This window comes from Bombina bombina, chromosome 10 (assembly GCF_027579735.1).
Source record: "Bombina bombina isolate aBomBom1 chromosome 10, aBomBom1.pri, whole genome shotgun sequence".
NCBI classification, from domain to species: domain Eukaryota; kingdom Metazoa; phylum Chordata; class Amphibia; order Anura; family Bombinatoridae; genus Bombina; species Bombina bombina.
In genome coordinates, this window is record NC_069508.1 from 96,785,855 (window position 1) to 96,810,124 (window position 24,270).

The window sequence follows — 24,270 nt, forward strand, 5'->3', positions numbered from 1 at the left end:
ATTGTGGCCGGAAAGAGTCCTTGTAGGTTTAAAAGTTCGCCTGCCTATTAAAGTCAATGGCCGAAATTTTTAGGTTCGCGACATCACTATACAGGTATACCTCACTTTACAGCGCTTCACTTTACAGCGATTCGCTAATACAGCGCTTTGTGGAGCTGAAGTTCAACCTCCAAGGATTTTGAAACAGTGCTGTAATCATCATGAAATTGCGAGAAAAGTGACTGGCACCATTTTTTTATGCTTAGTTCACTCTGTTTACATCATTACAGTGCAATCTGTGTCTCAGTTCTATATTCTGGCAAATTGTACTACAGTAATTGTCACTATTTTACAGGTACAGTATTTATTGAATACTAATTGAATACTGTGCTGTGCTAGTGTTAAACTAAACGTAGCGCTATTGCACCCCTAATATAAGTTAAGTCAAACATGTTTTCGAGTCTTTAAACACACCGGCAAGTGAAACGAAAGATAAAACCGCCTTGGTCCCTAACCCGCTGTATGAGCAGGGTATACCTGTATTTAAGTTTTGTGCTGTTAAAAGCATTCTACAGCACATACAGCTCCTCATTTCTGCATTTCTCTCACATTGATAATCTTTATGTTGCCCTTTGCCCTTTTCCCTTTTTATTGACCCTGGCTTTTCTCAACAACCAATGTGTAAGTTGAAAATGTTATGAAGTTCCTTTGAAAATGTTTCAAAATACAGATTAGACACAAACATTACCATTTGAGAAAGTGGATGGCAGGTAAACAGTTAAACACCAATAAATGGTCTAACTGTGGCCTAAAGTCTATGAACTGTCCTTACTTCTGGACTAATGGTCTCATGGAAGCACAGGAGTGCTCTGGAGTCAAATGTGGGCTTAACAAAAATGTAGGGGATTGTGATCTTATGGATATATTGGGGGCTTCAGATGGCAGCTCTAAAGGTCTGGTAAGTACATAAAGTGGTCGTAGGTGCTGTTCTTTGTTAAGATGTGGGCTTACTCGGGCTACAGGACTATTCTAGGCAATACTATAGGCATTGTAGGGCTGCAGGTGAATTATATGGGGCCATGTGTGAGCATAATTTGGTTCCAATAGGCTGCTGTTGAGTCTTATGTCGGCATAATTGTACTGCATGGACAGGCATCTGTTCCAATGTATGATATTGGCATACTCTAGCATTATGGGGCTGCAGGGCACATATATCTTCAGTGATGCAGCAATTTAGGTAGAATTAAAGGCTGCAGGGGCTATGTACTAGCCTGAGGTGTGACACTGATATATGTCCGGCATTAGGATCTGTATGCATCTGGTCTAAGGATTGATGTTGCATAGAGCTGTGCATATAGCTGTGCATAAAGTGGTGAATTTAACATGGGTAAATATCTGGTCAGGGAATTCAGCTGGAATAAAGGTATTCCTGGGACTTACATAGTAGGTAGGTAGGTGTATAAATCATGTGCATATGCATACATTGTATTCATTGTTTTTATTCTCAATATGTCCCTATGAAAGTGTAGTTTCTATAGATAATATTATTATTAATACAGTATTAATTATTGCATGTTGGATGTGTGCACTAAAATAAACTTCTTTTATGTTTGTGGTTAAATATGATGTAGACAATGCACCATGCAATGTATGAATTTAGAATAAATACTGAATCTGTAAAATTATTTTTCAAATGCAAATATTTATTTGGAATGCAATATATTACAACACATAGATTGTTGGGGTTTTTTGATAATTCCTCAAAGAAAAATCACGCACGTACACAGATTATGTATTAACAGCTTCCCTGTATTTAGAAAATTAAAATATAATCTATGTAGTCTTCCTGAGAAAGAATAAAATGCATTGTCTTTTATGCACATGGGGATGATTCACATGAACAGGCTGTGTGAGCTTGAATCTTATCAGAGAAATCTTCAGATTTATCCAGGTGAATTTGCTCATCAGCCAAGTCAAGAGTTGCTTCTGCAAGAGAGAAGTTACGTTAATGCACAAATAATCCAAAATGACCATAAATCTCTTGCTTAGTAAAGGGATAGTCCAGCCAAAATTGTAATCCACATGGATGTATTTCAGTTTTAGAAGTGTATTTAAGTATGCACCGTGCACCGGCAATTTAAATGCCGCACTTACTCAGAGAGCCTAAGGTGCTTGTACTATTGGATAATGACTCCATTTGTTAATTGCTGATATAATACAAGTCCCCACTGGCACTCTGAGCAACTGCAGTACTTACAATGCTGGTGCACTGAGAATATCTAGCTATGCTTCACATGCACGTGCAGAGAAACTTGTTATCATTAAAACAGTTATAACTTTTAATAGAAGCAATTTTGCCAATACATGTATATTTAAAATATGTCTCTATTCACACATGTAATTGATTAATGTGCATTTACATTTCGACCGGAATAACCTTTTAATGAAGAGCACAACATTTTAAGTACAAGAATCAACTCAAGATTAACTGCAAATGGACTAATGTTTTAGACTTATATGACTAAACCTATTTTCTATGCTAATGATTATTCTCTGTGTTGTATAGTGTATGTTTATATTTGACTAGGAAACGTTCATTATGAACCGTTCGTATGAATAGTAACTAAAGTGTCTACAATTTCACGCCTATTGCACTGAAAATAAGTTTATCAGTTTTTCTTAGATATGTGCAATTCGTTTCGGATCGATTCGGAAATTCGGAAAATTCTGCAAATTCGGAGATTCGGATCGAACCAAATTTCCGAATTAAAATACTGCCAAATTTACCGAATAAATCCGAATTAGTTCGGATTTATTCGGTAAATTCGGATGGCCATGGATTACACTAGTATTGTAGAGTATATTAGGTTATATCACTCTGCTATGGGTTACACCTAATATACAGTACATAATACTAGTCTAATCCCACCTAACACTTACCGAAATTCCGAATTTCCGAACCGAACCGAATCCAGCCAAATTTCTTTGAATCCGAATGAATCCGAAACGAATCCGAACCGAATCAATTCAAAATTTACTGAATTCGAATCGATCCGAACCGAAATTCGAAAAATTCTGAATCGATCCGAACCGAATTTTTTCACCATGCACATATCTAGTTTTTCTTCTACAAATAAAAATAAATAATAATGAATTAATAATTAAAATGTATGATGGATATTTATGCCATTATGTCAACTACTTGAGATCAATACTTTATAAGTCTTAAACAACCATTACAATCTGATTTTTTAGATTAGATGCTTCATCTTAAATTTGTATTTCGTTATCTTATTAGGGTATTTCACTATGTATTAATATGGTCATTTAAAAATAATTTGCATACAAAGAGAGAAGCGCTCTACCAGGAACGAACAACAGCTCAGTGGCTTGTTCTATGGCGATTTACCACCCGGAAGCAGCCTCTTTTAGAACAGTGTGCTTTTCACAGAAGAAAACTTTCCTGAAGTATATCAGTCTGATCCCGCCAAGTAAGGTCAGTCCAGCCCCGAAATACCAGGCAATTCTCCTCTGAACAAGGAACATGACAACCCCAGACGATCGTTTCGGCCTCCTATGGGCCTCGTCAGTGAGGTGCAGCCACATTCCTCTAAGCACACTGAGCAAGGAGTCCACGTCTGGTTTCCCCCATCACCCATAGGGAGACTTCCCCAGGGTCATAATAATTTGCATACAAAGAGAGAAGCGCTCTACCAGGAACGAACAACAGCTCAGTGGCTTGTTCTATGGCGATTTACCACCCGGAAGCAGCCTCTTTTAGACCAGTGTGCTTTTCACAGAAGAAAACTTTCCTGAAGTATATCAGTCTGATCCCGCCAAGTAAGGTCAGTCCAGCCCCGAAATACCAGGCAATTCTCCTCTGAACAAGGAACATGACAACCCCAGACGATCGTTTCGGCCTCCTATGGGCCTCGTCAGTGAGGTGCAGCCACATTCCTCTAAGCACACTGAGCAAGGAGTCCACGTCTGGTTTCCCCCATCACCCATAGGGAGACTTCCCCAGGGTCATAATAATTTGCATACAAAGAGAGAAGCGCTCTACCAGGAACGAACAACAGCTCAGTGGCTTGTTCTATGGCGATTTACCACCCGGAAGCAGCCTCTTTTAGACCAGTGTGCTTTTCACAGAAGAAAACTTTCCTGAAGTATATCAGTCTGATCCCGCCAAGTAAGGTCAGTCCAGCCCCGAAATACCAGGCAATTCTCCTCTGAACAAGGAACATGACAACCCCAGACGATCGTTTCGGCCTCCTATGGGCCTCGTCAGTGAGGTGCAGCCACATTCCTCTAAGCACACTGAGCAAGGAGTCCACGTCTGGTTTCCCCCATCACCCATAGGGAGACTTCCCCAGGGTCATAATAATTTGCATATAAAGAGAGAAGCGCTCTACCAGGAACGAACAACAGCTCAGTGGCTTGTTCTATGGCGATTTACCACCCGGAAGCAGCCTCTTTTAGACCAGTGTGCTTTTCACAGAAGAAAACTTTCCTGAAGTATATCAGTCTGATCCCGCCAAGTAAGGTCAGTCCAGCCCCGAAATACCAGGCAATTCTCCTCTGAACAAGGAACATGACAACCCCAGACGATCGTTTCGGCCTCCTATGGGCCTCGTCAGTGAGGTGCAGCCACATTCCTCTAAGCATACTGAGCAAGGAGTCCACGTCTGGTTTCCCCCATCACCCATAGGGAGACTTCCCCAGGGTCATAATAATTTGCATACAAAGAGAGAAGCGCTCTACCAGGAACGAACAACAGCTCAGTGGCTTGTTCTATGGCGATTTACCACCCGGAAGCAGCCTCTTTTAGACCAGTGTGCTTTTCACAGAAGAAAACTTTCCTGAAGTATATCAGTCTGATCCCGCCAAGTAAGGTCAGTCCAGCCCCGAAATACCAGGCAATTCTCCTCTGAACAAGGAACATGACAACCCCAGACGATCGTTTCGGCCTCCTATGGGCCTCGTCAGTGAGGTGCAGCCACATTCCTCTAAGCACACTGAGCAAGGAGTCCACGTCTGGTTTCCCCCATCACCCATAGGGAGACTTCCCCAGGGTCATAATAATTTGCATACAAAGAGAGAAGCGCTCTACCAGGAACGAACAACAGCTCAGTGGCTTGTTCTATGGCGATTTACCACCGGGAAGCAGCCTCTTTTAGACCAGTGTGCTTTTCACAGAAGAAAACTTTCCTGAAGTATATCAGTCTGATCCCGCCAAGTAAGGTCAGTCCAGCCCCGAAATACCAGGCAATTCTCCTCTGAACAAGGAACATGACAACCCCAGACGATCGTTTCGGCCTCCTATGGGCCTCGTCAGTGAGGTGCAGCCACATTCCTCTAAGCACACTGAGCAAGGAGTCCACGTCTGGTTTCCCCCATCACCCATAGGGAGACTTCCCCAGGGTCATAATAATTTGCATACAAAGAGAGAAGCGCTCTACCAGGAACGAACAACAGCTCAGTGGCTTGTTCTATGGCGATTTACCACCCGGAAGCAGCCTCTTTTAGACCAGTGTGCTTTTCACAGAAGAAAACTTTCCTGAAGTATATCAGTCTGATCCCGCCAAGTAAGGTCAGTCCAGCCCCGAAATACCAGGCAATTCTCCTCTGAACAAGGAACATGACAACCCCAGACGATCGTTTCGGCCTCCTATGGGCCTCGTCAGTGAGGTGCAGCCACATTCCTCTAAGCACACTGAGCAAGGAGTCCACGTCTGGTTTCCCCCATCACCCATAGGGAGACATTTAAAAATAAGACAGCTTATTGGAATTCCTTCATGATTTTCGTGTGCCCTGTTAACATTATCTGACTAAGTATTTTTATTTCTTGTCAAAGTTGTTTACTTGTTTTTGTTGTTACATGAAAAACGTCATAATCCTACTGTTATTCTTATTTTGTATAACTTTTGTTTTGTAGCATTTTATAAATATTTATTAAAGGTGGATTATGACTTGAAAAATAAAATAAAATGTATGGAACTTTTTGTAGATATATTATGTGATAAGCTATTTCACCTGGAAATAGACCTACACTTTTCTGTTGGTAAAATATTTTTAGTCCTCATCTGGGTAAAACTATATACTGTATGTATATATATATATATACATTTTTATAATGTTGTATAAATTAAAAATGCAAAATATTGATCTAGTATACTGCTTGGATTTCATTGAATCATACATTTTTATTATTAAATTGCAAGGAAATACATTTAGGGGCCTAGTTATCACCGTAATTGACACTCCCCTGCTGGCGGCCGATTGGCCGCGATTCTGCAGGGGGCGGCGTTGCACCAGCAGTTCACAAGAGCTGCTGGTGCAATGCTGAATACAGAGAGCGTATTGCTCCCCGCATTCAGCGAGGTCTGTCGGACCTGATCCGCACTGTTGGATCAGGTCCGACAGAACTTTGTTAAATAGGCCCCATAGACCATTATATCTTCATGCAATGCAACAAGTTCCCACTAAATGTAACTTTCTCACTTTCTAATTTAGCCATATTTAACCATTTGGCTACCAGGGATAAAGCAAGACATTATGTGGCAGAAAAAGGCATGCATAAACAAGTTGTTGGACTACAATACTATGTAACAACATAAATATAATTGTCTAGGGAATTAATGCAGCTTTAAACTTACCAGAAGGAAGACAGTGGAAACCAGTAGTAACCTCTGCAGTCTTAACTGGGGAGCATCCCTTGAGACATTGTAAAACTGGACGAACTGAATAACATTTTGCATTTTCTCCATCAAGTCCTACTGGTTTGTCAAATTTCACCAGAGAGTGCTTAACTTTGCAGTCTACAAAAAAATGTAATAATTTGTATGTGAATATTACATGTTATCATTAATTTAAAACTCTAAAATGTAAGAATGTTTCATGCAGTTATCCTTCTATACCTTATTCTTTTCAGTAAATGAAACAAATAAAAAACTAAATTAAACAGATTTATTTCACCAAGTGCATTTCTCATTGTTGCTGTGTCCAAGTTCAAGAGATTCTACTATATCCTAGGTAGTGGTTATTTATTGTTAAAATAATATTTTTTTAAATTCTAGTAACTAAAGTGAAATTGAAAATGTCTGGCATTTCAAAAGACAATAAAGATGTATACAGTATATATATATATATATATATATATATATATATATATATATATATATATTGATAGATAGATAGATAGATAGATAGATAGATATTACAGATACATTTTACAGCAGTACATATACTTTATATACCTTCAGAGCATCTTTCTGAATTCAGAATCCATGAATGACCAAAGCTCACATCATCTTTAGCAACATAACCATCAGGTGTCTGGAACTCCTGTTCATTTTCATCATCATGGCGACCACACAATCCACAGGTCTTGGCTTTCATCCAAATAGCAGTTCTTACCTATATATTTACAAAAATTGTTCGATGAATTTTAAATGTCATAAGTCTAGAATCAAGGAAGTGAAAAGGATAGTTTAACAATAATTGACAAATTCATGGCCATAATTATCTTGACCTGTTGTATTTAATAAATATTTTCTTTACTGATTTGAATAAGTACGACTTTTTCATCATGTACTTTATATATATATATATATATATATATATATATATATATATGAACAATTTTGAAGTTAATGGAAAAAATGACATACAGTAAGAGGTATTATGTGGTATGAAGTTGATGAGTAGGCTGTGATGGAGTAATTCTCCATGGCACCTACCACAAAAATGTTAGCTAATGCCTTCCATGCGATAGCGTAGTAACAAATACAATACATTTATTAAAAATAAAATAATCCTAAAAATATGTATGATGACAATCCAATGTATTAATTATGCTTACACTATTGATATGTGTATGGGAAAACTAGATGGGTTTTGTGGTAGTTATGTGTGTCAGAATCCATTTTATAGTTGACTTAGGACAATTAGAAAACATACCAATTCTAAGTAAAATGTATTTTATTGGATGACACAAGACACACATCATTTAGAACTTTAACATAACTCATCCCTTGATGAGACTTATTGCCCAATCAGGATTGTGGATCTTGAAACCTATGCTGCTGTGACGTTGTACACGAATGAGCAAATACATGTTCCATTATCACTTTAAAGGATGTGTGTCTTTGTTTCTAAAACAAAATCTAGTTCAAACTAAAGCAAGCTATAAGCGGTGTAACATACTCAGAAAAGATATCTACAGACATCCTTTATTTTATTAAAGATCCTTTACCATGCAGAAAATCTTCCTGTACTAAACATTCATCTAATGAAGTATATTTTACATAATAAAAAATATGATGCTTGGACTTTTATGTTATAAACAATTACCTTGATATTTTCACCATCATAATGAAGAGCTTCAATACCATAGTTTGGGGCTAATACAGACACACCAGTTTCTTCTTTAAGAATCTCGACAGATGGATCTGAAAACACATAAAGATCATATTTTATCTCTAATTACACATCCTTAGGATAATTCATTTTTATGCTTAAACTGTTTAATGTTCTTTGAATTCTTACCAGCATGTGATCTATATGGAAGGTTTTCTTCAGATAACTCTACATCATTTATTTTCATTTTCAGATTGTTCTCTACATAATATAAGTCGATGTCACTACATAGACATAAACAAATATATATCAGTATTAAGCAATTAAAACCAGATACAGATATATAAAAGATATACAGTATATTTATATAAGTCAACCATAGTAATATTGTTTAGTGTTTTGTTGCTAGTCAGTAATATTGTGGTTAAAAATCCAAAAAGGGTAAGATATCGGTGTAGTTAGATTAATTGTGGTGATATTGTATGGCACTAACGGCTACTGTGTATTCAGTGCAAAATAACCATTCAGAAAGTATTAGTTGAACTCTATTAGAAGTGAAGAAGTACTCATTGATTCTTAGGACCTACAAACATTTGCTCTATATATAATTGCTATTTGTCCTACAACAAATTAGACAGGTACCCTCCTAGTCTTCTCACCTGTTAGAAAGTGAAGAACCCAAAGTTTTTAATAATTTAGGACATCTTAGAAGCAAATTTTGGTCAATTTACTTTTTAAACATTTTTGTTTTGTTTATGTGCCTGCCTCGCCCCCTTACCTGGCATCTGGTCATTCCGGTGTCCTCACTCAACTGATGAAGATTTGACAAAAATCCATAGCCCAGTTAGTAGACATTTTAAATAATTAAGTAGATATGAGGAGTGGATGGATCCATATGACCAGATGTAGATTGAAGAGAGCTAAATAACATAAAACCACCCCATTTAAATTTATATAATAAAAACAAGCTATGAATGATGTTCCTTTCAAGAAAAGACATCTACCATTTTGTTAGTAACAGAGTGTGTAAACCATGCATTATATGGTTTAGGAAACAAGTACTACTGCAATGTGGCATCTGTTTCCTTATGTAATTGGTAAGCCAGAGTGATTATGCTTAAAATGTGACCCCTTTCTGGCTTTTGTAGGACTGTCTTGCACATCAATGGTCTTCAAGTATGCAGTGTTACAAGCACTGTCAAAGAACTAGTCTATGTATCTCACTATCCTGCAGCTAAAACAGACCTATCAAAAAGTACAGGAAAATGTAAGCCATATATTTGCTATTCATCTTAACTGCTGTCTGTAGAGTCTTTCTGACAATATGCTGTTTAAATGCATGAGTATGTTTGCCATTGATCTCCATAAAACTTCAGACCTATAAAGACTGGGTTTGAGCCATCCATATTTAAATTACTTCTGAACGATACCATAGGATTTTATGCCAGCATGCAGAGTTACTATTCTGTAAGTTTTTGTTTTTAAATAAATATTTTTAGAAATAAATGATCCAATAAATCTAAAACATTAACATAGTACCATTCAAATACTGACAACCAAAGATCCTTATTCCATATGATACCTTTAGGAGTGACATATGAAAAGTATAATTTTTCTAATTCTCAGACAGGACATTATTCCCCAAAAAGCAAACCATCTTTTATGGATAAACAGAAACTCACAACTACCAAGTCTTCATAGCAATAGCCATCCAAAATGTATACCAAAGATAACAAGCCATTCTATTTTTCTGTACTGCCCTGTAAAACTACAAAGCAAAAATAATTCAAAAATTTGAAGGGTCATTCTTGTCCAAGTATGTATTTCAACAACAAAATAAAGTACTGAGACTTCAAATCCTGCCAGTTCCTCAGGCAACTACTCTATGTACCTGATGCCAAGGACGCCAAAGCTGCTAATCTTCCCATACAAGGGGGCATTACGTATTTGGGCATTCCAAGCCTTCTGACAACTTGTTTGGAACCAACTGCCGAATTTTATTCCACTGAAAATGACACAAAACATCAGCAGTTGGATATCACATTACAGAAACGAGCCTGTAAATGTTTCTTTTTTTTTTTTTTTAAATAAATATAAGAAACCCAAATGTCTCAGAAGCTTTACTCATGAAAGCTGACTTGAAGACAATTGGTACAACGTAACAAGATGTTTCCTTATAAAAAAAACTATTTTTAAATGGTATATAGAGTCTTAAACATTATTGGAGCAAAATGTTGCTTGATGTGATTTAGATTATTAAATTCAAACTTCTTTCTCTGTTCCTTTGATACCAAAATATGAAAAAAGGAAAATGCTTTGTGTTCAGCAATCTGAAAAGGTCCATCGTCTATTTTAATCTAATTCCTTCAATTTTTTTTTTATCAAGAGAAGTATTTACTTTCTCCGGTAGCTTCTATCTTCAGAAGAGTTCCTCAGTTCTCACATAACTTTCATCCTTTGCTTTCTAAAATGTTGTATATGAAACAACAATTTTCAGTGGACATATCTGTATGGGTTCTGTTTATGAAAACATTTTTGTATTCTTTCAACAGCGCCCACCCTGAATAGAAACATTCTTCAATCATCAAAGCCAAAAATTCACTTCACAAAAGCCTACATAACATAAATTACCTAAATAACATATACCTTTTATAACAAACACAAATCTTTCAGATAATGTTGAGTTAATCTGTACAAGCTAAACTATAAATGTTATACTATTGTTTATAAAGTATATGAGGCTATTATTTCAGACGAGTTTACCTTTTATCAACATGATTATCCTTATGAACAACAGAAAAATATCATACTGATCTCTCCAACATTATTTGTTATTTTCAAAACTAAGTGCCTGACTCATTGAGAGTCAGATATCAAAGAATACATATTTTAAACTAACTGAACATACTTCTGATAGAAGTAGAAAATATCATAAAATAGATAATTAACAGCTTTAAAAATGCCAACTAATGTTACAAAGGGTACTCATTTCTATCACTCTCCATGTTTATGAACCTTCCCAATCATATTTTCCACCATTTGTACCCTTTTATTCAAGGTAAAAAATACTACCCACTATGACTGCCTTTATGGGTGCCCCAGTAATCAAAACATGCATAAATGCTTGTTTCCACAAGAGTCCAATGTGAAATAACTGTTAAATGTTTGTAAACTATGTGCATCTCCAGGGACTGGTGCCAAAAAAATATTCGAGAAATCTTCTTTGCTTTGAGCTCAAATTTTTATTCTATTTGGACAAGTCAACCTAAAAGTTCCCTAAAGATTATATAAAGGAAAACATCCAGGGACTGAAACACAAATTCAGAGAATAGACCCCCTACTTTACAATATAAGGACCAAACAAAATAAACTCAAATATTGTTTGGGATTTCTCTCTGTGCCAGCAAGTTTTAGATCATCTTACCTCAAGATTCAAAGGAGTTAATTGTCGGTTTTAATGCCCAATAATGTAGAATATTAATGACACAGCCTTATTTTTATTTGGAATTGTTAGGTGCAGCTGTGAATAAATATACCTTTACTGTCTTCTTAAAAATATGTTGGTTTTATCTATTGTCTTAGAAATAGTTATTATATATTGTATATCTATGGTTAAGGCAATATGCTGAAACGCATAAGATCTCTTTTCTGGTGCACCCTTCTTTCCTGTGTGACATGTACAGCGTGTGATGTTTTTAAAATGGATAAACAAAATTTTGGCATTTTTTTACTCTATGTTTTTTCAGTTGAGGTTAGTGGTTTTGCTATCCAAAGAGACAATACCATTTAGCCATTTGTAATTCAACTTTTTTTTTTAGCTACCAGCTACAATATTAATGGAGCTCATGGTCAAGAGCACTGTGTTTATTCTGTGTTAAAATGGAGGCAAATAACCAACTCCACTGGTACCTGTATCTCAAATTATGGAGCAATGCCATTTGTTATTTTACTTATACAGATTTAAGGTTCATTAATAAAAGTATTGAGACCATACTGATATTGCATACTGTGTCACTATTACTAAGCTTTAGGAGAATGTGTTAGATGAGTGTATGTGCTGCTGAAGACTATTTAGAATCAAGAAATACTGAAGCAGATGCTAGGAACAGTGTGCTCATTAGCCAGCTGAAGTTGTTATACTTACTAAGTGCCAAGTTTAACATTTATTTCTTTGTTTAAAGTGGAGTCTTTGGAGTTTTTCATTGTCACCAAAAATTTCAATTCAGGGCTGCAGTCCTGCACCAGAACATGGGAGCATCTTTCAGGCAAAGCATAGGCTAAGTTGACCCCATTGAATGTTTGGATTGTGCTTTGAGAGACCTTACATTGACCTAGGAAGTAGGAAACATAATTCACATGTAAAGCTATCTAGTAATAATATGTATGCAAGTAGTAGAATGTGTAACATTACTCAGTCTACCTTGCAAAGACTCCATAATTACACGTGGTGCTTCTGAGAACATATTCCATGTTGGTGCTTGCAGGACTTCTTGCTGCATATGATGACCAACAGGGATGGACACTGGGATTTTCATACCTCGGTAATACATTGTAAACTGCAATTGTAATAAGTAGTAAACACGTGAAATTATATATATATATATATATATATATATATATATATATATATATATATATATATATATATATATATATATATATATATATATATATATATTACTAAACTATGAGGAATGCCAAAAAATTTAAATTCAATTTTTTTTATATATATCAGGATTATCTAACATAAGGTCCATGAGCCACAATGCACCTTTCTAATTTCTGCCTTTTCTGTGAGGACCTAATGTATATATGAATGGATTCATGTGTATTTACATATTTGTGACAGATATTTTGCTAGTGAGTTACTCAGCTGAAGCTTGTTTATACAGAAGTATATACTTTTGTGGTGCTTCATAGAATCCCTAAGATAATTTACCATCTTTGGAATATGGTCCTTCATTTGAAAAGGTTGGGTATCCCTGATGTATTAAAGAGACAGTCTTGTTAAAATAAGCTTTAATGGTCATTTTTAACAACTTTCCAATATACTTTAATCATCAATTTTGCTTTGTACTCTTGGTATTCTTAGTTGAAAGCTAAACTTAGGTATACTCATATGCTAATGTCTTAGCCCTTGAAGGCCGCCTCTTATTTGGATGCATTTTGACATTTTTTCACAACTAGAGGGAGTTAGTTCATGTGTGCCATATATATAAAATTGTGCTCATGCCCTTGAAGTTACCTAGGAGTCAGCACTGATTGGCTAAAATACCAGTCTGTCAATAGAACTGAAATAAGGGGGCAGTCTGCAGGGGTTTAGGTTTAAAGGTAATCACAGAGGTAAAAATTATATAGTATATTAATATAACTATGTTGGTTATGCAGTACTGGGGAATGGGTAATAAAGGGATTTTCTATCTTTTTAAACATTAACAATTCTGGTGAAGACTGTCCCTTTAAGTAACATAATTTGTTGTAAAATAAAAGTATGTACTGTATTTACCCAAGGCACTTGGACAAGCACATCAAGAGTCCTGGGAGAACTTAAGGACAGAACAAGTTTTGCTTGACGCTGAGAGTTTTTCTTTAGCTTCTCGGAAAATCCAAGCATATAAGCAGCTCCAGGAACAAACTGGGAGACTCTAAAAATTAAATGAATGAATAAATGTATGAACGAATGAATACATGAATGAACCATCAATATGAGCCCAAGAAATTGTATTACAAAAATGTATTTGGACACTGAAATCATATAAAAATGGGATCATATTTCCACTATTGCATTACAATTTTTAATTAAAAGTTGACAGGTGATGTTTCCTGTAAAGTTATTTTAAGGACCCAGTTGTTTGCATGTCAAAGACTAACATTTTGTCTTTGACAGCTGATTTGTTAAGGAAAATGTGGCATTCAACAAGGAAGGGAACCAATAAGTTACCTTGGAAATTCATTATGATCTGGGCTGTGAAAAACAGTTCAAGTCTCCTGAAAAAACGTGGGCAGAGAAGCCTACATGTACATTAATATTCCTCATTATGTTCCTTAAAGGGACAAGAAACCCCATTTTTTTCTTTAACTATTCAGATAGAAGATACAAATTTAAAGAACTTTCTAATTTCCTTCTATTATCTCATTTGTTTCATTCTCTTGGTATCATTTGTTGAAGGAGCAGCAATGGTTCTCTGCTGCTCTTGAGCTTGCCTAGATAAACCTTTTAGCAAAGGATAACAAGAGAATGAAGCAAATTAAATAATAGAAGTAAAATGGAAAGTTGTTTAAAATTGTATTCTCTATCTGAATCATGAAATAATTTTTTGGGGTTTCATGTCCCTTTAAAGGACCATTGTCAGATAGGCAGGTTAAGATTACCCATAACAATCTAAAATGGATGCTGCTTATATAAACTTACTTTCGACTAAATGATTTCAATTTTGATGGAATTTTAGGCCAGTTCACAGTCATCTTCATTGCAGGCTGATTACCAAAATGACCGGTTTGTGCTTTCAGTTTAATCTTGTAGTCTTGACAATTCTGGCCCCATTTGAGACTTGCCTATGAATGCAAAGTAGAGAAAAAAAATGTTGTATTGCAAAAAATGGTATCATGTTGTTCTTTGTAAGTTAGGCAATGCTAAATGTATATGTATGTATTTTATATTTACCTCAGCTTGATGAGGATTAACAACAATGCCATCAAAGCAAGCTCTCCATCTGCTTGTTCTTTGGATATCCACAATAAAGGCTTGTACTTGAGGCTTAGAGCTTGAGTAATCTGCATAAGTGATTATCTGGAAACCTTGCTCTTTGTTATCATTTCTTATAGCCCGTGCCGTGATAACCATAACTGGGGGTTTATTGTCACCCATGAATTTCCTCTAAAAAAAAAAAAAAAAATGATTACTGGTGTTTTAGGTGAAATAACCATTTGACTGTGGTGTTATACTATAGGTCATAATACTTACTCTGTGTTGTACAGCGGAAGCTCTGCTGCTGGAAGATGACGATGAAGATGATGATGATGAAGAAGACTGTGAACCTTGTTTACCAGTATTCTGTAAAAGGTATCAAAAATAAACTTTAAGAAAATGTTACTGCAACTTCAAGGGGCCAAATTATCAAGCTCCGAATGGTCTAAATACCACTGCTCCATAACTTGTACGCCTGCTCAGAGGTGGCGGACAGAAATCAACCCGATCGAATATGATCAGGTTGATTGACACCCCCTGCTAGCAGCTGATTGGCTGTGAATCGGCAGGGGGGGGGTTACAAGCAGTTCTGATGAACTGCTTGTGCAATGATAAATGCCCTCAGCATTTATCGATGTGCAGCGGCCATGATACGCTACATTGTATCATGTCCGCTCGCACTTTGATAAATATGCCCCCAAGTGTTCAGCAGAAATATTTAAAAGGTGTAGTCCTATGTTATATGTATATGCAAAGATAATTTGTTGTTACTGTCTAATTAGCATCCATTAAATTAATTTTAATCCATACCAAAATGCAAAAAAACAACAACAAAGTATTTAACTTGATTGTAACACCTTATAATTTGCCAAATGGGAATTTAAATAGTAGATTGAGGTGTCCAGGACATAGAACAGAATTATATTTTTAAAAACTTACTTTTTGTCTGTTTGCTGGATTGAAGCGAAGATTGTAAAATTGTCTATGCTTCTACAAAAAAAAGAGTCCAGATTTGTATAAAACACATAATGGAAACAGTTTTAAATACATCATTATCAAAACGCATGAGGAATAAACTTCTAGACTCCAAGATTTTATTTCTTAGAATATTATACGGGTGATACCACTTTCACATTTTTCAAAGTATTTTATTAAATAATATTTAATAATTATTAAAGGGACACTGAACCCAATTTTTTTTTTCATGATTCAGATAGAGCATGCAATTTTTAGCAACTTTCTAATATACTCCTATTATCAATTTTTCTCCGTTCTCTTGCTATCTTTATTTTAAAAAGGAGGCATCTAAGCTATTATTTGGTTCAGGACACTGGACAGCACTTGCTTATTGGTAGGTGAATTTATCCACCAATCAGCAAGAACAACACAGGTTCTTCATCAAAAATGGGCCGGCATTTAAACTTACATTCTTGCATTCCAAATAAAGATTCCAAGAGAAAGAAGAAACTTTGATAATAGGAGTAAATTAGAAAGTTGCTTAAAATTGCATGCTCTATCTGAATCACGAAATTAACAATTTGGGTTCAGTATCCCTTTAATTGCATATTTATTAGTTAATTATTTAATAATCAATAGATGATTATTGCATAAATATAGTTATTGCTAATTGAATAGTTGTAGGCATAAAGTGTAACTCACCCTGTCCTTAGACAGCTGTTGACTGCTGCTTTCTGAACTGCTGCTGCTGCTACTACTACTGCTACTGCTGCCTGTTTGTTTGTTTCCTTTGTTTTGTTGCTGCTGATGGTGTTGTTGTTGGTGTCTTTGTTTGCTGCCTCTAACAGAGCTGCTGCTGCTGCTGCTGCTGCTACTGCTGCTGCTGCTACTCTGTTTGCCTCTGTGTCTATGTCCATGTCGATTGCTGCTGCTGCTGCTGCTACCACTGCTGCTGCTACTACTGCTGCTTTCGCTACTGCTACTACTGCTTTGACTCTTGGCCCTTCTATTATGCCCAGGATTTTGGTTATTTTTGTTTTGTTCCTGATTGCTGCTTGATTCACTGCTTGAGCTTCTTTGTTGATGACCATGTTGTCCTCTCTGCTTATCTCTCCGGTTTGACATAGAGGATGAAGATGATGAAGAAGAAGATGAAGAAGAAGATGATGAAGAAGATGATGAAGAAGATGAGGGTGAAGATGATGAAGAAGAGCTGGAGCTGCTCGATGGACCACGTTTCTTAGCCTCTACAATTTCATCAACTAACTGTCTAGAATTATGATGTTTTTGCTGTTGGTTTTGATGTTTTCTGTCTTGTCTCTTCCTCTGATGTAAGCTTCCATTTCTGGACTGTATATATAGAAATAATAGTATATATATAAACATACTTCTCCCAAAAGTTAACAATTGGTCCAAAGACAACCTGTTCACAAATTCACTTACCATAAACTCATCATCTAATCCTAAAATCTTTTTCAGTCTTATTTGGACTTCTGAGTCTTCAAGCTGTTCATCTTCATTTTCTTCTAGTTTTACCAGGGCATTGATCTTAGAAGCAGCTTTTGGTCCAGTTGTGATTTCAAGCTGCAGTTTTTCAATTGGTGCATCAGTGCGAGCTGTGTAACATACACAAACAAAATCTTACATAACTTCTTGATTCATATATTTATGACAAGCAACTTAATTTCTATTGAGTGGCACTGTACCTGGTTTCATTGTGACTTTGAATTCATGTTCTCCAACAGCCCGATAAAGAGGAGAATTTCTGAGAAAAGCAGCATTTTGTTGTTTAGCATCAAAGCATATTTGGAAGCCAAAATTTTTAGCTTTAACACAATAATGATATGATGCAATACGTCTTTGTGAAGACTGGTGTTGTACTACTTCTGCAGAATAGGCATATTTCTTGGATACAATTTCTGAGGACACATCCTACAAAGGATAACAAGTAAAGAAATGTTATACAAATAAACTAGAAGCAAGTGTGACCCTTTCTATGAGCCATATAAGAATACAAAGATAGATAGAAAGATAGATAGATGATATATATATATATATACATAGATAGATAGATAGATAGATAGATAGATAGATAAATAAATAAATATGAAGTATAATCATTGAAACACTGATTTTATCATATACTTTTTTTGTTCATTACCATCACGCTAGCTCCTTCTGCTGAAGCTTTTCCTGCTGTCTCAAAGTGTTTCTTCTGAATGTCTGGCTCTGCTCCTCTTGGCAAAATTGGTGTCTTTTTGGCTGTGTCTAGTTCTTCCACATTTCTTGTGATAACAAATGCCTGAGTCCTAAGGAAGATATTGAAATATAATAAAACCTTAGAAACAAAAATCTCTATATTTCCCTGATTGTAACTTAAACCTATAATTGTGCTGCTCAAAGCTAGAGTACAGTTAGCTATGCACAAATGTTCCTGTAAAGTAAACCCATATTTCTTTACATTTAGCCTTTCCATGATAAAAATAAAATTACTTAGACATTAACAAAGAAAATGTAGCGGTCATTGAAAGAAATGTTTGATAGTTATTTGGAGTAGTCGATTAAATTTCAATTACCTTACTACAACAAGGTCATCTTCTTGCTGGCATGGTGATGTTTCAATTTTAAAATTTTTCTCTTTCATATCAAGACGAGCAGACAATTTTGCAGGTAGGTTTGCACGTAGTCTGGCATGGAATTCAAGACCACTCTGAATCAAGTGGGTATTCACTCCCATAGTTGCCACTGCATGTACTAATAAACTGCAAGAGAAATTAACATCATTTAGATTTACAATCAATTATGCATTTAAAAAAATTAAAAAAGAGCATTCCTAAAATTCATATAATGCAAAAAATATGACTTTTGTTACCTTGGGTTTAAATCAGTACGAAGTTGCACTTGAGATTCCAAGAGCTGTGAAACACTAAAACCTGAAGATGGAGTTGGAGTAACCTTTACATCATCTGAACAAAAAAATGTACATTAATAAGTAATCATGAGAAATTAACAAGAACATTGGCACTAAATATTAAACATCATGACTTACTTGAGATGGCTGCATGGACAACACCGCAAGTATATAAGCTAAACTCTGCAGGAAAACCAACAGATGTGGGAACAATGTGTCGAACTTCTGTGGCAAGCAATGCATGGGCCCATTGTCCAGCAAACCCTCCAAGAAGCTTGTTCATCACATTCTTGACAACTGTATGTCTTTCAGCTGGCTCATTGAGTGCCTAAAACATGCAGTTAAAGAAAAGATTTTAAGATACAAAAAAAATACAATGATGTCAACAATTACAACATTTGACATGGATTTCTGTATACCTGTATAATGGTTTGAATTACTTCTTTGTTGATTTTAGAGAAAGAAAGCTCTTGACCGTATATCTTGATATAGCCAGACAGAAGAGTAACTGGGGAAGGCAGTGCTTTCCATCCCAATAGCTATTAACAAACAAAATATTGATTATTCACACCAATAAAGATACATTCTATGCAGATAAAATAAATATGGATAAAAAGTGCTTCTCACCGTTTTCACAATCTGTGTGATCTTCTTACGTATTGGGTACTCCGAAAATGGAATGTTCTGTTTTCTGAGCAGTTCCTCTAGTCCTTCTCCTCTGATCCCAATCTACAGAAATACATAATTATGATGCTTTACATTGAGTGTAATTGCATAACAGACCAATTATAATGAGTTATAATTAATAATTAAGATAATGGGGTAGATTTATCATAGTGCGAGCTGACATGATGCAATGTAGCGTATCATGTCCGCTGCACATCGATAAATGTCGACAGCACACGCCCCTGCAGATTCGCGACCAATCGGCCACTAACAGGGGGTGTCAATCAACACAATCGTATTTGATCGGGTTGATTTCTGTCCGCGGCCTCAGAGCAGGTGGACAAGTTATGGAGCAGGGGTCTTTAGACCGCTGCTTCATAACTTCTGTTTCCGGCGAGCCTGAAGGCTCGCGCAGAAACAGGGGCATCAAGCTCCGTAAGGAGCTTGATATATTGGCCCCAATATTTTGATTTTCATCTAACTTCAACCTCTTTTATTTTTCTATTTGTTTCTCCTGATTAAATCATTTAATAAATAAACTCATTTATTTTTCACACATTTCTACTAATGGAGTTTTATGCCATCTTTAAATAACATAAATATAACGTACATTTCTTTTTTTTTTTTTTCTCATATTATTACAAATAATGGGGATTTTTTTTTATCAACTATTTTCTTTCTTTCTCTCTAGTTTTCTCTTAATTTGTTATTTTTCTATTTCTTATTAGTTCTAAAAATGTAAAATGTGAAATTGACATGAATAAATGTAGAAATCATTAATGTTAATTTATTGTGTTTTCTAAAATGTGTCAATAATCCCTATTGGTGATAAAAAAAAAATGTACACCATCATATATTGGTCCTTATTCATGTAAATGGATATTTATTTCAATTTAATGCACATTTGATGTGTGTGTGGGGGGGGGGGGGCTGATAAACAGCACAGAAATACTGTAGTTACATTTGATTTTGAAGATTACCCTGGGGTAATTTAGAATTTACCTCTATGATATCAGTTGCTCCTCCCGCAACATATGTTCTGATTTTAGTGAGAATGAACACAGGGAACATGGTATTTGCACTATTCATAATGTAGACTTTGGCAGCAGCACCAGCCATTAGAGAATCTATGAGAAGACACCATAAATATTTATGAAACAGTAGATATAGTAGATTAATGCAAAACAAATATGCTGCACTATACATGAGGAACCGTGATCCACTAAGCAGATCAGTAAGGAAATGATTATTTGTAATGATTTGTATAAACATCTATGATATCTCAGCCAAGGAATAAAATAATGACTAACATACAAATGCATCCTATTAGCAAACACACAACAAAATAAAAAGGATAAAAAAAGGACAAAATATAAGTAGATCAGTCCATTCTATAGAAAGATGTAAAAAATGCACACTGGCATTAAGGAATCAAATATATCAATAAAATATAGAAAAGCTTCAGAGTGTACCTGAGGGTTAAATTAGTAAATTATATTTACACATGGTTGGATAAAATGGCTCAGTACTAGACATGGGCGAATGTGTTTATATTCAAATTCAAATGTTAGAACGAATGTTATTGTAAAAATTAAATTTACATAATAGAAAGTTGATAAGAACGAATATTCTTAAAAATTCTATTTTTCGAATGTTATTTGCAGTTTTTGAATGTCACATTCGAATTCGAATGTCACATTCGAATGTCACATTCGAATTCAAATGTCACATTCAAATGTCACATTCGAATTCGAATATTATATTTATAAAACACAATTGTAGACTAGAAATATTATTTTGAATTTGAATGTGACATTCTAATTGAATATTACATTTAAAAAAACACAGTATTAGACTAGAATTACTATTTCTAATTTGAATGTTACATTCAAATTCGAATGTAGCATTCGAATATTACATTTATTAAACACAGTTCGAATTTGAATGTCACATTCGAATTCGAATGTCATATTCGAATTCGAATATAACATTTAAAGAACACAGTATTAGACTAGAAATACTATTTCGAATTTAAATGTTACATTCGAATTCGAATGTAACATTCGAATTTGAATATTACATTTATTAAACACAGTTCGAATTCGAATGTCACATTGGAATTCGAATGTCATATTTGAATTCGAATATTACATTTAAAAAACACAGTATTAGACTAGAAATACTATTTCAAATTTAAATGTTACATTCGAATTCGAATGTAGCATTCAAATTTGAATATTGCATTTATTAAACACAGTTGTAAACTAAAAATACCATTTCGAATTCGAATGTCACATTCAAATTCGAATGTCATATTCAAATTCGAATATAACATTTAAAAAACACAGTATTAGACTAGAAATACTTTTTCGAATTCAAATGTGACATTCAAATTCGAATGTCACATTCGAATTTGAATATTTCTTTTAAAATACAGTATTAGACTAGAAATACTATTTTGAATTTGAATGGGACATTCGAATTTGAATGTAGCATTCAAATTTGAATATTACATTTATTAAACACAGTTGTAGTCTAGAAATACTATTTCGAATTTGAATGTCACATTCGAATTCGAATATCACATTCGAATTCAAATATTACATTTCGAAATTGAATGAATACATAGCTAAACATTCTATTAATCGAACAAATATTTTCAAATTTTATTGAAAAATTTGAAAACAAAAATTTGAAAAAAGAATGTTAGAATGTTATATAAACATTCGAAATTCGATTCGAACGAATGAATGTATAAAATTCGTTTTAAATATCGAATTTTTAGAAACATTCGCCCATCCCTACTCAGTACATGTTGTACCGACATGAGGTAAAAAATAATGGCTCCACAAGATTTTAAACCATGTAAATATTACTAGGAATGTATAAAAATGCCATTTTTATGCACCTACTTACATTTGAAATTATCTACTCGATAAACTTTGCTGTATCGGAATCCTAATTTGTCAATAGCTGGATTCATTATCTTAAGGGCAACATTGCAAGCTGCAGCCCTAGATGTAAAACAGATATCATAAATATGAAAGTTTATAACAATACGTATTTCTTATTATTATATGTAAAATCTGATTGGAATGAATAACAACCATTGCTACTCTTGTACTTACAGGGGTTCAAGATGTGGCACTCTGCTCCTGGACAAGGCCTTTATTTGGTTGAATGTAAAACTTGCAAGTTGTAAATTTATTTTGCTCTCCTTTACAACCACATTGGCAATGGTTGTTACTAAAGCAAGACCTGGTTTAGTCTCAAACAATGCCAAACATGCCATCTGTCGGACTTCTGTACGTGCATTGCGGTTCATGAAGACCTGGAGTAGGATTTCCTGCACCTAAGAGTGTAAGAAAACAATATTACACCAATATATTTATATGGGATCTTTAATTCAAATATTCTTTTTGCGCTCCCATCACTCTGCCCAAAACTTGATTCTTTTTTTCCTCCTCTCTTACTACCTCCTCACATTGCCACCTACAGGATGTTTCCATAACTGCCTTTATTTTCTGGAATTCTATACCTCAACCCACTTGCCCCAGACTTTCAGAGCTTCATGTGTTGCCTGAAAACACTACTGTTAAGGAATACATACCACTTACACTAACTGAGTTCTCTAATTTATCACCTTAGTTCCCTCTCCCTATCTTATCAACGCCTCCATTTCTCCATTTAGCATGTAAGCTGAAAAGCCCACCAGTCCTGTACACCACCGTCACACAGAAGGAGCAATATCAAATGATCGTCTACCCCTTCCTCATTATGTAATTGATTTTTGCTAGTTTTCCAATGGCAACATAACTGAAGAAAATGTTACTGCTTTACAAATAAATATCACTTACTTTTCTTTGGTCTTGTTGGGCAATGTTTCTCAGAGCCATGACAGCATCAGTCTGAATTCTGACTGGGAGCTGGGAAGCAGCGGAGGAAAAGCCGGGCAAGAACTTCTGGATCCGTTTGATACTTTGAGGTTGCCCTGCATTGCCCAAAGCCTTTAGTGCCAGGGATATATCCTCTTCATGTGCCTTGCTGTGGGCCTCAGCCACTAAATCATGCAGGGGCTAAAATAGAATGGAATGAACTATAAGAAGCGATGAGGACAACATTGATCCACAGATTCCCAAAATATGCAGACAGTAGGGCAGAAAATGGGAGGAGATGTGCCTGGTTCAACCTCATGAAAAATTTTTATGTGAATGCTAAAGGGAGTTCCAATTAATGGTTTTGCTATACAAATGAAAAATACCTAAGCTGGAATTTATAATTATCACTAGTCTAACAGATTCATATAATTTTCCTTCTGTCAGAAAGCCACTGTAATTAGAATTTCCAACAATATTTTTTCAAATTATTAATTCCAAAATTATCAATTATAATTGGTCAAAAAATCTAATGTGTATTCTAGAAAGCACAGCAGGATTACTATTAGGATTGGCCTTGCCTTTGTTACACAACATTAACAAATACTCACCTCTAAAGCTGCTTCGGGACAGCCACTCTGATGTTGACAGTACTTATTCACCATGGAGCCATAAGCAAGGATTGCAGCTTTGTACACTTGACGATATTTCTGTATCTTTGGATCTTTTACTAATTCCTACAACACCAAAACAAATAGTTAATAGATGTTCTACAAAGAAAATGTTTGTAAATGGACACATTGAGCTCCATGTACAAAGCCGGTGCAGACATCTTG

At 35.2% G+C, this 24,270-nt stretch overlaps 1 protein-coding gene across 1 annotated transcript in view; it reads right to left on the reverse strand.

The window, feature by feature from the left end:
- Nucleotides 1-1,684: 1,684 nt before the first annotated feature.
- Nucleotides 1,685-24,270, reverse strand: part of LOC128640827 (vitellogenin-A2) — a 30,794-nt gene continuing 8,208 nt past the window's right edge. Inside the window, exons 10-35 of the mRNA XM_053693251.1 lie at nucleotides 24,046-24,171; nucleotides 23,417-23,635; nucleotides 22,688-22,911; nucleotides 22,476-22,573; nucleotides 20,562-20,686; nucleotides 19,521-19,622; nucleotides 19,313-19,432; nucleotides 19,032-19,221; nucleotides 18,855-18,948; nucleotides 18,559-18,744; nucleotides 18,144-18,291; nucleotides 17,689-17,914; nucleotides 17,426-17,598; nucleotides 16,685-17,332; nucleotides 15,965-16,015; nucleotides 15,302-15,391; nucleotides 15,002-15,214; nucleotides 14,750-14,892; nucleotides 13,844-13,982; nucleotides 12,758-12,893; nucleotides 12,482-12,668; nucleotides 8,527-8,621; nucleotides 8,332-8,429; nucleotides 7,236-7,395; nucleotides 6,636-6,797; nucleotides 1,685-1,965 (exon numbers count right to left, since the gene is read on the reverse strand). Of these exons, the coding sequence (XP_053549226.1) occupies nucleotides 1,853-1,965; nucleotides 6,636-6,797; nucleotides 7,236-7,395; nucleotides 8,332-8,429; nucleotides 8,527-8,621; nucleotides 12,482-12,668; nucleotides 12,758-12,893; nucleotides 13,844-13,982; nucleotides 14,750-14,892; nucleotides 15,002-15,214; nucleotides 15,302-15,391; nucleotides 15,965-16,015; nucleotides 16,685-17,332; nucleotides 17,426-17,598; nucleotides 17,689-17,914; nucleotides 18,144-18,291; nucleotides 18,559-18,744; nucleotides 18,855-18,948; nucleotides 19,032-19,221; nucleotides 19,313-19,432; nucleotides 19,521-19,622; nucleotides 20,562-20,686; nucleotides 22,476-22,573; nucleotides 22,688-22,911; nucleotides 23,417-23,635; nucleotides 24,046-24,171 (4,266 nt within the window). The 3' untranslated portion in view covers nucleotides 1,685-1,852. The remainder of the gene's footprint in view (nucleotides 1,966-6,635; nucleotides 6,798-7,235; nucleotides 7,396-8,331; nucleotides 8,430-8,526; nucleotides 8,622-12,481; nucleotides 12,669-12,757; nucleotides 12,894-13,843; nucleotides 13,983-14,749; nucleotides 14,893-15,001; nucleotides 15,215-15,301; nucleotides 15,392-15,964; nucleotides 16,016-16,684; nucleotides 17,333-17,425; nucleotides 17,599-17,688; nucleotides 17,915-18,143; nucleotides 18,292-18,558; nucleotides 18,745-18,854; nucleotides 18,949-19,031; nucleotides 19,222-19,312; nucleotides 19,433-19,520; nucleotides 19,623-20,561; nucleotides 20,687-22,475; nucleotides 22,574-22,687; nucleotides 22,912-23,416; nucleotides 23,636-24,045; nucleotides 24,172-24,270) is intronic.